We start from the raw sequence: 10594 nt of genomic DNA on the forward strand, positions 1-10594 counted from the left end.
CCAACAATCCTTTGAATATCGAGAATAGAAGATTGTTGATTCTTGAAGAGCAAATCATGTTCGGCAAACTTTTTCTGTGTAACTTGATCTCTCTCCAAGATTAGCTTCATCATCTCTTCCAAACGCCCAATTCCACCATTCGAATCCTGCACATTATTTTGGACATTAGTACCATCGGTGTTATTATTATTAAAATAATGACCTTGTCCTGGAGCATAAGAATTTTGAAATCCGGGTGATGCACCCGACGGACGCCAATTAGCATTATTCTGATTCGGGTTCTTATAGGTGTTCCAACTCTGACTGTTGTTATTATAATTGTTGGGAAACCTAGTCTGACCAGCAACAAAATTGACCTGTTGATTCTTCACCGGGCACTCCAACTTACCATGTCCACCCCTAAAAAACTCACACCTGTCCACCTTGGCCTTAAGTTCCTTCACCTCTCGGGTTAGTGATTCTAAAGCAGCAGCCACACTAGTATCCAGATTAACCTGGTGTACACCTCGAGCGGACGATGATGTACTAGTGGCGGGAGTGGAATTCCCGCGATGTGGCTCTTTGGCATAATCGGATTGAGCAAATCTCTCAAACATCTCGTTACATTCGGTGACATTCTTCTTTTCCAGTAAACTTCCTCCTGCGGCCGTGTCGAACCGAACTTGGGTTTCGTAGTTCAACCCATTGTAAATTTTTTTCACGAGAGCCCATGGTATGAGACCATTCTGTGAGCAACGGGCTAGCATGTTATGAAAATGCTTCCAAGCATGATAATATTGCTCCCCCGGCTCCATGTGAAACGAGTGAATCTGATCGCGAAGAATAGCCGCTTTAGCCGGTGGGAAGTATCTCTTGATAAATGCAGAACGTAGTGCTTCCCAAGTGGTGAACGTGCCAGGTGGTTGCGTGTCAAGCCAAGTAGCTGCTACCTGCAAGTGAAAACGGAAACAGCTGTAAGAAAATAGCATCTTCGGTAGCACCTTGTAAATTAAAAGTTTTAAGAACGCGGTAAAGTCGGTTAATGTGAGCCGGTGCATCCTCGTCATCACGCCCCGTGAACTGATTAGTTTGAACGATGTTGTTCATGACGTATGACGGAATCTGCCACGAGTTGGGATTGTTGATTGCGGGAACGAGTATGCATGATTGGTTTCCGATTAAGCCATCGAAGGCTTGAGCAGTGATTGTTCTATTGTCGGCCATCTGAACGTTTGGTTGACTTCTCGGACTTTCCGGTGGCGAACTGGATGGTGATGATTTCGGTGTAGAAGTAGCTTCCGACGGTGGTTTCTCTTCTGACGAGCTGGTCTCGGTCTTGAACGGAGAAAAATCCGGATTATCTAACGGTGGTCCTTGCGAACGAAGATGTGGCATAAACCTTAAGGACGCAACGGACTAAGTGAGTAGACTAAAAATAAAAACTAAAACTAAATTAAACTAAACTAAAATTTAATTAGACTCCTACGACTCAAACGAAAATAAAACAAATAGCACGTATATAGCAAATATGTCCAATTAAAAAAAATAACGCAATTGCCAAGAGTCCCCGGCAACGGCGCCAAAAACTTGATGTGCTAGAAACAATCAATTAAATATTAACTAAACTAAACAAGTAATAAAAACTAGACTTAAGACTCAACTACACAATACACCGGCAAATGAACCGGTCAATTGTACTAAAGCTAAGTAAGTCCGGAATATCGAACCCACAAGACTCTATAAATTACGTTAATTAACTAATTAGACTCGATTTACGACACGACTATTTACTATAAATGTTTTAAGGGGGTTTTTAAACTAATATTAAACTAAGAAATTAAATGAACGAGTAAACTATAAATACGCAATAAAACACAAGATCAAAACCCATCAGAGAAGGAATCTACCTAGGTAAGAATCTCATGCATCAACAATCATCAAGCAATGGACAAATAACATGATATGAAAACTGATTTCTAAACGTATTCATCTAACAAACCCTAAAGGACCCTCAATCGCATCAAGTAAAATCCTAAAGAATGAATATTAGATTATTAAGCAATCAGTTATATTAATTTCCTCACAGTTATCAATTAGGGTTAATTAATAGTATCTAGAGCAAGCAATCTTACGAAACACTAAGCCTTAGATCACTTGATAAGCTTATCACGACATCATGAACAAGGATCAACACAATAAGCAAGAATATTGTCACTAATCTATCCTAGCATGCGATTGACCAAGACACATGAACAACTACTCACCTTACAGCTATTGGAATTTAGCAAAACATTTAAACCCTAACCAACTATCAACTAGCTTCTATGATCTAATAGGCCTATTCAACCATAATAATCAAAACACCAAGTAATGATTAAACATAAACCCTAATCTAAATAACACAATCAAGAGATATAAGATCTATGTGAAGCTAAAATTAACAATCAATCAAGATAATAAACATTCATATGCATCATGAAAGCAAAATCAAGTCTTTACTATTAAAATAACGAAACCATAATCAAACAATTAGTCCAAAGCAAGAATCAAATCAACACATGTTCATAAAACTTAGGTAGACATGGAGTCTAGCCTAGCAAAGTCATAATCAAAGATAAATAACTAAACCAAAGAACAAAGAGAAACATCATGAAAGATAATGAACAAGAACAAAGATAAAGAACGAGAAAACCTGTCTTAATAGACTCTTGAACACCCGTATGAAAGCTTGATGATACTCCTTGATTCCTAACTCCAAAACACCTTCAATATTAGCTCTAAACCTTGGAAAATCGGCTGCCAAAGTGTATTCCAACGTCTAGGTTTGCAATAGTATATATATATAAACGAGCCGGGCTTTAAAATTTGCAAAATATGGCTAACCAGTAGACCTAGGCGGCGAGCGACCGGGCCTGGCCACCCCCGTCGCACGGCACGGCGTGCTTCTGGAGGGGCTACGAGATTTTCATGTTATTTTATTACTTAAACTCGCTAGATCTCTTCCTTAGCTTCCAAGCAACGATAAGAACCTTCTAGACCTTTTTTCCCTTGATCACCAAGCCACCATCTACATGAAAATAAATCAAAACTCTTAAGTGAAGTAATCATGTAACCGTTGATGAACAAAACGAACATAAGCTTCACATGAAATGATAGAAAGAATCATGCAAGACAACAAACGATTTAAAACACGGTAAACACATAATACTTAAATCGAAACCTAAATTAATAAAAGATAAACGAAACGCGAACTAAACCGAACTCAAAACATTAAAGAAACACAACTTTACACGGGATTCGAGATGTATAAATAGATGTATATCAGATACCAAATAAGCCGACACTCGCAAATCCAACACAATAAAGACCATATTCTCTTTTCTCGTTAAAGAGCCCTCCGTCATCCTAGTTAATTTAAAAAATTTTAAGAGTAAAAGAGAAAAAAATGTCAAGTTATTAAACAATATGTAGTTAGTATTTGTTACCTTAAGCCATTTGCGCACGGTGCTTTTAAAGCCAGTTGAAAAGGCAATGGCATCATATTGTTTCTCCTAACCATTTGTAAATTTGATTTGATCGTCTTTTATATCTTTAATTGCCGGCATAACCTTTAAGATGGAAGAAAGAAAACACAACCGTTAAAAAAGTTGTTTAAACGTTATTTAATGTTATTACATAATAAGGATGTTTACCTCAATCTCTCTTGCTTTTATCTTTAAAATTGTCCCAACGTCAATTACAGGTGACCGCCGGGTATCTTTTTTAAGCGAAAATGGCCCTTTACGTGGCATTTGTATTCCATATCTGTCAATATCTCCATATAACAACTTGCTCAACGTTAAAACCATCTTATCTACAAAAGTGCACGGGATGTATTTTAATAAATACATTCCAAGTTGCACTAACTCCTTGGTAAGCACATGTATCTGTTACAATAAACAAGAATTGAATATTAAAGCTAATATACACAATAATCTTAATTTAACGCGCCTGTTCAAACTCAAACGTCACGCAAGAGAGTGTTAATGTGCTTACCGGGCTACAAATAACAATTGATGTTTGAGCACCCCAATTACACAAATCATATGCAATTTCCATGCCAGAATTTCCAGCACCAACAACAAGCACTTTTTCGTCTCCAAATTTCTTTCCTATTTCATACTCACTAGAGTGAATGACTAACCCCTTGAAATTGTCTAAACCATAAATGTTGGGAATATAGCCTTCACTATTTTCATCGGTTGCCACCACAAGAAACTCATCTACATACTCCTCGACCAAACCCAAAACACTATTTTTGGCGGTAACCACCCATTTTTGTGTACTACTATCATACCGCGCACTCTCAACACTACGTTGGTACAATGGGTCTGTTTTGAAATGATAAACGTAGTTTTGCAAGTATTATACAAACATATTTTTGGGTACAAATGTAGGGCAGACAACGGAAATGCCATATGAGGGAGTTGACAAAAGTTTTTGCCAAGTGAAGCTTCAAACGATCATAAGCTTTCTTTTTCCATAAAGACGCATAACAATCTTCCCTTTCTAGAACAATATTTGGGATAGAAAGAAGGTTGAGGCATGCTAACGTTGCAATACCAGCGGGTCCTGCTCCCACTATCACAACCACAGTTTCTTGCTTCATTTTTCTTTAAGCTCTTTGATATGGTTGTTGTATCACAAAGTATATGGTTATAGATGATGCACTTTATGCGCATATATCCTGTATATAAAAGCTACAAAATTGTAAACAAATTTAATTTTTTTGTTTAACTGTCTAATGTATTAGCGCTTAAAATTCAGAATATTACTAGTTCTTATTAACCGAGTTGTTGCATCTTCATTGGAAACAAATTTTGAGAATTTGTATATTTGACTAGAATGTGTTCATACTGTGCTAATTAATGTATGTATTTTACATATATAACTTTTTAGATAATGTGTTTCCTTACTTTGAAGTCTATCTTTAATTTGTTCATACGGTGCTGACTAAAGTATGTTACATTATAAATTTTAGAAATTTTACATTTAATTTATGATAAACCAAAGTGTACATTGTACTAGAAACTAGAAATGTGTGATTTATAAGGAAAAAAATTTAAATATCAATTTATTTTAAAGGTGATCATATATGCAAATTAAAGAGAAAAAATTACATTTTTCATTATACATGGTCAAACTTGCCGGTCCAATAACCAACTGATAGTTGAAACGTGCTTTAGGCATAGCAATGTATCTTTGAAAAGTGGTCATATAAAGTGGAGTTGACCCTTAGTAATATTTGCCTGTTTTTTCCTGAACGTTTAAACTTGTAACCTTAAACGTTTAAAGGTTAACATTTGAATGTTTAAGGGTAGGAATTTGACTTGAGCATTTAAAATTTTTGTTCTGGACTTTTTTGTTAGTTTAGAAGTTCTGTACTTCTAAACTTTTTTGAACGTATTATAACGAATTAGAGCGTTTAAAGATGTTCATTTTTGGTCAGAATGTTTAAAGATGTTCATTTTTTGTCAGAACGTTTAAAGATCTTTAGTTTTGTTCAGAACGTTTAAAACGTAATATTTTGAACTCTAATCACAGCTCGATTGAGTGCATTATTTCTGCAATTTCATAATCGATTGATGAATCTAAACACTTCTACACATTAATTCGATTGATTAAATCATCATTTTTTCATCTATTTTGAAGATTTTTTTGATGTTCAACGACGTTCGATTTTAAATTGGTTTTTGACTTTAGAGATTTCATACTTTAAGTTGTGATTAGAGTTTAGAAATTGGATGAGATAGAGCGATGAGTTCCGAATTTGGATCAGAGTCGAGTTGTAATTGATGGAATTTGTTCGCGCACAATTGTTGGGTTATTTGCGAAACTGCCACCGCGTGTTTTTAATCTGACGCTCTGGAGGGTCGCGTACGTAATCTACGATAAGCCATTATTGTACGTTAACCCACCCATATATATATATAGAGAGAGAGAGAGAGAGAGAACCCTATTTTCTCTAAGAACTAATGTAGACCACTCATTATTATATGATTTTAAAAACTAAAAATTAAATAAAAAGGGTATAATGGTACATATAAAACATTTCTTTTTCTCTGTTTAACTATTTAACTAATTTAATTATATTTCTCTCTGGTCTCTCCTCTTGTATCCAATTAGTTTGTTATTTTTCCCTTTTTTCCCTATGAATATGAATCAAACTGTTACAATAAAAACAAAAAATAAATAATAATATTGATTGCAAGTCATCAAGTAAAATATACATAAAATAATATTTACATATATGCAAACAATTACATGTATATAAATACTAAATAAACATATTTCAAGCTAATCATTTATTTATATATAAAACATTTGTAGGTAACCAATTAAGCATGAATATATTATAAAATATGGGTAAAAAACTACATTAACCGAATCATAATTCAATATACATTTACACATATGTAAAACAAATATTTACGTTTGTGTAGGTGACAAAAAATAGATGTTACACATGTGTAAATTCAAACCATTCAAAAATAAATTACTAGATTTAATGTCTTGTACGATATTAAGCAATCATTTCAAAATAAAATTATTCAAACATATTTTTTATGATAACGTAAGATGATTAACATACGTGCTAATTCAAAAGGTATAACTACGTTGTTATATCAAATGTGTTAGCCATTCACAAACAAATAAAGATTGATTTTTTATGAAAACGTTTTGTTGTTTATTAAGTGTCAACGGGTGATGAAACAAAATAAGATAATAAGGGAATTATTATACTCCTTTAAATGAGGAGTATATTTAGGAAAAGAATTCCACGGTTTCTCTCTTATTTTCTCTAAAATCCCTAAACTACCCTTTTTTCTTTATTAATTTCTTTAAAGATTATTATAATTACACTCATGTCATTATTGTTTTAAACCATTGAACCATTGATCAAATGATCTATAGGTTATTACGGGTTCTTAAAGTTCTTACAAAAATTAAGGGTTCTTAATTGATACTAACCATATATATATATATATATATATATATATATATATATATATATATATATATATATATATATATATGGGAGATTTCAATTAACAACCCCTTTGAGTTTTAAGAACTCGAAAGAATTCAGTGTAACGATTTTTTTTCGAATTTTTTTTACACATGCGTAATATATATAATACATATACGTAAAAAAATTACATAATTTTTTACGCACCGAGTCGACTTTTTACATATGTGTAACGGACGTAAAAGTTAGTGTAACCACTTACATATTTATTCTCTATCCTACTTTGACTTTTTTGCCAGATTTAATCTCAACCACATATTATAATCCATTTAATTAAATGTGTGGCCTAGAATCGAGTTCTTAAAACTCAACATGGTTCTCAAAATATCCCTCCCCTATATATATATATATAAATATATAGGGTTCAAATAAAAAACAATTGTTTTGTGAGAAGTGTGAGAATGATTTAAAATAAAGTATACCACCTAAATATGACACTATACCATGTAAATAGGAAACTATACAACTTTTAAAAACTATCAATCTCAACCACTAGATCATAGATCCAAGGGCTTAGATCTAGTGGTTGAGATTGGTAGTTTCTAAATAATTGTATTGTTTCATATTTACATTGTATAGTGTCATATTTAGGTGGTTTGTTTTATTTTAAAGTTCTTCTCACACTTCTCACAAAACACTTGTTTTTTATTTGAACTCTTTTTCTATATATATATATATATATATATATATATATATATATATATATATGATAAGTATCATTACAGAACTGTTAAATTATTTAAGAACTTGAAAGAACCCTTGAAAACTAATGTTTTTTATAAAAAAATTTGTATGTTAATGTTAGTTGAGTGTAGTTTTATCATTTTGTATATCTATATTTACGATTACAATTTTGAAAACTAGTTTTTATACATATCTATGTTTTGTTTTACACCTATGTAAATTTGTTAGTACATAAATTTTACACATATGTAAACTTGTTATTTATATATATGTAAACTTGTTATTTATATATGTAATCAAAAATTTTTATGTAAAATATGATAAAACTACTCTTAAATAATGTTAATATATAAAAAAATTAAAAAAATATTTGGTTGTGTAGATCCTAAGAGTTCTTAACTTTTTTAGAGTTTTTAAATGATACTAACTATATATATATATATATATATATATATATATATATATATATATATATATAGATAAAGAGTTCAAATAAGAAATAATAATTTTGTGAGAAGAATGAGAACCAATACATAATTAACATGTGGTATTCAATAAATTTATATGCAATGGTAGTAACGTAATTTTTTTCTTTTTTTATATTTAAAATACTGTGATCATAACCACCCTACATACAAGTTATTTGCACAACACAAAACTAAAAACCAAATTATGTCGGCTATGCGTAGTGAAGGGGCTATAAATTAGGGCGTTTTGCGCCGTATGACGCCCAGTCAGCAAGGGGTGAGAATTTGTTTTTCGGGTGTAATGGTGTAGGGGCTACAAATAGTAATATAATAATAATATATATGTATATAATATATATATATATATCTGTATATATATAACACTCACATACCCATACATGCTGACCCACCACGAAGAACTCGCCCCTTCTTCCAGGCGACGAGAAGAACCCGCCCCAGCCCCTTTTCGCCCAAAAATCGCTGGAGGGGCAGTGTTCACGCCCCTTTGCGCCCAAACTCGCACCCCACTACATATGGCCTAGCATACTTAAAACTTTTACCAGTTACATAACCAAAGACATTGATCATACCCCTAATAGGATATTAACCCACTGAATTATTAAACTTAACCATCAATCAACCGTCATTTTAAACACTCTTAAATTACGTACTTGATATTGGCACATACCATATGATCGAAAAAAAAAACCTATAATTTAGGGGCAGTTGAATGTGTTCCAAACACTATTTGGACGGTTTTACCCCTAAAAGAATTAATTTTACTAACCAAAATAAAACACTATTTACTTTTTAAGAAACACTAAATCTCAACCATTTATTTTTAAATCTAATGGTTTATATTTATTCTCACACTTCTTACAAAACTATTGTTTTTTACAATAACCCTACCCTATATATGTAAATATATATATATATATATGGGAGGTTTATAATAAAAAGAAGTATTTCCTAGGAAGACTAGCAATAAATCATAGCCATTGGATGATGTTAATCAATGGTTGAGATTTAAAATTACTAAAAACCGACATAGTTTCCTAGAATTACTCTTTTACCATTATAACCGACATAGTTTTCTAGTATTATTCTTTCACCATAGGTTGTAATGTCACATGTCAAAAATCTATTGGTTCTTACCATTCCTAGAAAACTACTTGTTTTTATTTGAACCCTTTTCTATATAATATAATATCTAACTATCTATATAATTGTTTTTATATTCCCCATTGGAAGCCTCAGTCCTCACAAAGAAGATTATATCAGACTCATCTCAATGTTAAAGCAAAGGTTTTCCCCAATCTTCTCATCCTTTTAAATCCTAAATCCGCCATGTGAGTTTCCAACAACCACCACTTGATTAACAAACACTCGCCACATGTGTTCCTCTTGGTAGTTCGTTCAAAGTAACCGTGACTTATGCAGGTATGATTTTTTAAGCTATTCGTTTTTTCTGTGTGCTAAATCTTAAATTTTCGTTTTGAATTATTCTTCGTGAACGCCTAGGGTTTGGGATTTATTACTACTACTATTATTATTATTATTATATGTTTTTGTGATTGAAATATTGAATATTTGAATTTGATGTTGTTGTATACCCAGAACCATGCACATGCCCACCAAGTGTTTGTATAAATGCGCACAAAAATTTAGTTTAAAACTCAAAGGACAATGTCATTATTTCATATGTTCATACCTGCAAAAGATTATTGAAGAAACACTAACCGGACCCCGGGCAGATTACTGGTAACCTGGGGGTTGGATAGCTGTTTCCCACGAGGGGTTAGACCCTTAGAAGATGGTTCTTCTGATAACCTGCAAAACAGACACCGTGAGCTCGTCACTGAGAAGGGGGGGGGTTCCTCCTTGTGACCACCCTCCGGCGTGAGAATCAGACTAGATTGCTCTTTAAATATAAAAGTATATTAAGAGATTGCTAGAGCAGATATCAGGTATATTATGATGATAATGTGATAATGTAATGTGTTTAGATGATCATACCATTTGGGGTATTTATAGCCGAAGGTAGGTTTCCAAGGAGGTATGGCCGGCTGCTACAGTGTTCCTGTTCATCAACAGTAGCCTACGCACGTGCCCTGCTGGTAGTTGGTGGGTAGGCAGCGGCTAATAGTGACCAGGCCTGCTGCGTACTATTCCCTTTCCACCAACTGCCGGCTATGCACGTGGTATGACAGTAGTTGGTGAGTAGGCAGCGGCTAATAGTGATACAGTACAGGAGCATGCTGCTCGCCATACTGTATCAGTGAGCTGTCGTATCTCTGATCAGATCTTTCGCCCATACCTCGTCAGGTACAGTAAAAGGTCCTTCAGTATACAGACTGGCTTATTTGGGCGGGAGTATTCCCCCTCCCGCCTCTGT

The 10594-nt window shown here is 33.3% G+C and overlaps 1 protein-coding gene across 1 annotated transcript; it reads right to left on the reverse strand.

Moving 5' to 3' along the window:
- Positions 1-3300: 3300 nt before the first annotated feature.
- Positions 3301-4627, reverse strand: LOC143606414 (putative indole-3-pyruvate monooxygenase YUCCA10). Its single transcript, XM_077082190.1, has 5 exons — positions 4423-4627; positions 4015-4349; positions 3672-3905; positions 3465-3530; positions 3301-3384 (listed from the first exon to the last, which is right to left on the reverse strand). The coding sequence occupies exons 1-5, from the start codon at positions 4625-4627 to the stop codon at positions 3301-3303; spliced, it is 924 nt and encodes a 307-aa protein (XP_076938305.1).
- Between the last annotated feature and the right edge of the window lie 5967 nt (positions 4628-10594).

The sequence above is a fragment of the Bidens hawaiensis genome, unplaced genomic scaffold, assembly GCF_021521415.1.
Source record: "Bidens hawaiensis isolate Kalapana, Puna unplaced genomic scaffold, B.hawaiensis_p1.1 tig00002123_1, whole genome shotgun sequence".
NCBI lineage: Eukaryota > Viridiplantae > Streptophyta > Magnoliopsida > Asterales > Asteraceae > Bidens > Bidens hawaiensis.

What these genes read in the sequence shown, in the direction of transcription:
- LOC143606414 (XM_077082190.1), bottom strand. Translation starts at nt 4,627, where the DNA reads ATGAAGCAAGAAACTGTGGTTGTGATAGTGGGAGCAGGACCCGCTGGT. An exon ending in CCTCATATGGCATTTCCGTT is followed by an intron (nt 4,350 to 4,422) that starts GTCTGCCCTACA and finishes ATTTCAAAACAG; the next exon opens with ACCCATTGTACCAACGTAGT. An exon ending in TAAAAGCAAGAGAGATTGAG is followed by an intron (nt 3,531 to 3,671) that starts GTAAACATCCTT and finishes ACAAATGGTTAG; the next exon opens with GAGAAACAATATGATGCCAT.